The 2500-nt window shown below is 44.0% G+C and overlaps 1 protein-coding gene across 1 annotated transcript in view; it reads left to right on the top strand.

Moving 5' to 3' along the window:
- Nucleotides 1–2500, top strand: part of cldn19 (claudin 19) — a 12601-nt gene that overhangs the window by 1268 nt on the left and 8833 nt on the right. Inside the window, exon 2 of the mRNA XM_083668851.1 lies at nucleotides 1–174. This exon is cut by the window's left edge and continues 878 nt beyond it. Coding sequence (XP_083524977.1) covers nucleotides 1–174 — 174 coding nt within the window. The remainder of the gene's footprint in view (nucleotides 175–2500) is intronic.

Below are 2500 nucleotides of genomic sequence, written 5' to 3' on the forward strand. Positions count from 1 at the left end.
GTTGGATAGGCATAATTTCAACCACAGCCCTGCCACAGTGGAAGCAGTCGTCGTACGCAGGCGACGCCATCATCACAGCCGTGGGTCTGTACGAGGGGCTGTGGATGAGTTGTGCCTCTCAGAGTACAGGACAGGTGCAATGCAAAGTGTTTGACTCCATGCTCTCACTGGACGGTGAGTAGAGTACACATCAACCTCTTATCTCTTCACCTCTCTTCCTCTCTTTCCATTGATCTGCGCTCTCGCTCTATCTCTCCCTCTTTTTTTCTTTTTTCTGTCTCTCTCCCACTCTCTCAACATCATTGCACAGATCGTTTCTCTCTCTCTCTCTCTCTCTCTCTCTCTCTCTCTCTATCTTTCTCTCTTTCTCTCTCTCTCTCTTAGTCTCTCTTAGTCTCTCTTCCTCACTCTCTAACGCTGTTCTGACTTTCACCCTTTTTATCCCCATGTCTTCAAAATGTTCCACCTCTCTCTTTGGCTACACTTTTTAAATGATCTCATGTTACTACTGAGTGCCCTCTCAGGTGGGTCTGTGTGGATAGTAATGTGTTTTTGTGGAGATGGTTAGTAGACATTCACACTTTAGTATTTTAAGATATCATGTTTTTGAGAGGGGGGGGCATATGATTTGAATGGGTCCCTCTCACAGAAAACCAACAGGAGCTACAAAACTCTTATGAGTTATACTAAAACTTCTGAGTTGGTATTTTTCTAATTTGTATACTGTATGAATCAGCAGCTGAACGCATACTCAACTGACAAAACAACCCCATTAATCTACATCAGACAGAGAGAGAGAGAGAGAGGCATTAGACCCAGAGACATAAATCTATCAGATTCAAAATGCTGCTGTTGTCATCTTTAATTGAATTCCTTCACACTCACAAACAACATAACTTTATGAGTGAGGCACTGAGAGAGAGAGAGAGACAGAGACAAAGACAGAGAGAGAGAGAGAGAGAGAGAGAGAGAGAGAGAGAGAGAGAGAGAGAGAGAGAGAGAGAGAGAGAGAGAGAGAGAGAGAGAGAGAGAGAGAGAGATTTAGAGAGAGAGAAAGAGAAAGAGAAAGAGAAACAGAGACAGAGGAATGTGGGGTTCAGACATAAATTAGCTCTGAATATGAGGCTGCTGTCATCTCCAATCTGTTTAGTGGGACCTACTGACTCCTAATTAATTACATACAGATTACATGAATCCGCCCGCCTATTGTCTAGTGAAATTATCTTATTATGTTTTCGAATGAAAGACCACGGGGTGAACTTGGGCAAATGTAATTTGTGCTTTGAATTTTTCTGTTTTTCTTTGTGGTTGGTTAATACACACTGATGACCATGTTAATCTTAGTGACGCGCGCCACCCCGAAACAACAAACCCATCATTTTGCAAACGTTTGGCCGCTGTGCAATTCATTATATCAAAACATTTTCTGTGGCTTTCTCTGCGAGGGGTGAGCTGGATCTGGCGTCTCCTTTGGCTCATCTCAGTAATAAGAACAGCGTATTGTCCTGACTAATGAATAGAGGTTGTTAGGAGAAGAAAAGCCTAGTGTTGAGCCAAACACCAGAGATATTCTCAGAATGCGCTCTGTCTTCCCCACACACACGCATTGTTCCACTCAGGCCCTAACACACCCTGTGTGTGTGTGTTGTGTGTGTGTGTGTGTGTGTGTGTGTGTGTGTGTGTGTGTGTTTGTGTGGAGAGACTGAATGAGAGAGTGCTAACAGTGGTCAGAAATTGTGCGCCAGATATTTTCTTATTAAAATCGACTGTTGATTTATGGTCCTATGACTCAAATAGTCCGGTCAAGGTTTAATTTTAGCTCGACCTCCCTTCCCGTGGTGTCGGTGGGTTCCTGCAGGTGCACGGCCCATCATTAACACTCTGTTCTCTCTCAGATGCCTGAGTGTACTCTTCTCCCTCGCTACACAGCATGAGCAACATGTGATGAGGTGTAATTGTTCACCAGACTGTATGTCACTGGACCAAGGCTGCCAACTACTATAGTGGAAGGTTGACTGGTTTATGCAGGTTTACTGAACATGTCCAAAGTCATGTTTCTGGATTGTTGTTATGAAGTCATGGTGATTTTTTTTTGCTTTGTTGGACAAGAAGTCTGCCAATGCCCTCTGAAGTTAGAAGCTGTGCTATGAGGATTCTTAGGCTGGTTTCTTGAGTCTGGATAGAATCTGGACAGTGGTGCTGAAGGAACAGCTCTTGTCCGTAGTTTATTTCAGATAGTAGGAGTAACGACCTACCCAGGCCCTCTGTCCTCTGGACTCCAGTGAATGAATGAACATACTGTACTGTGGTCGATCAGGGAGTGGAGTGTGTCAAATACCACACCAGCACATCCATCTCTTTCCATGATGAATTTAGTTAGGTCTACTTCTTAGAGGTCAGCTATTTGGTGGATTCTAATTGGTCAGTCACATGGCTGCCATGGAATAATGTCATGCTAGAGCATCATAGTCGGTTGTTGGTTGCCATGGCCATCTTTGGC

The sequence above is a fragment of the Argentina silus genome (genome assembly GCF_951799395.1).
Source record: "Argentina silus genome assembly, chromosome: 4".
Lineage (NCBI taxonomy): Eukaryota > Metazoa > Chordata > Actinopteri > Argentiniformes > Argentinidae > Argentina > Argentina silus.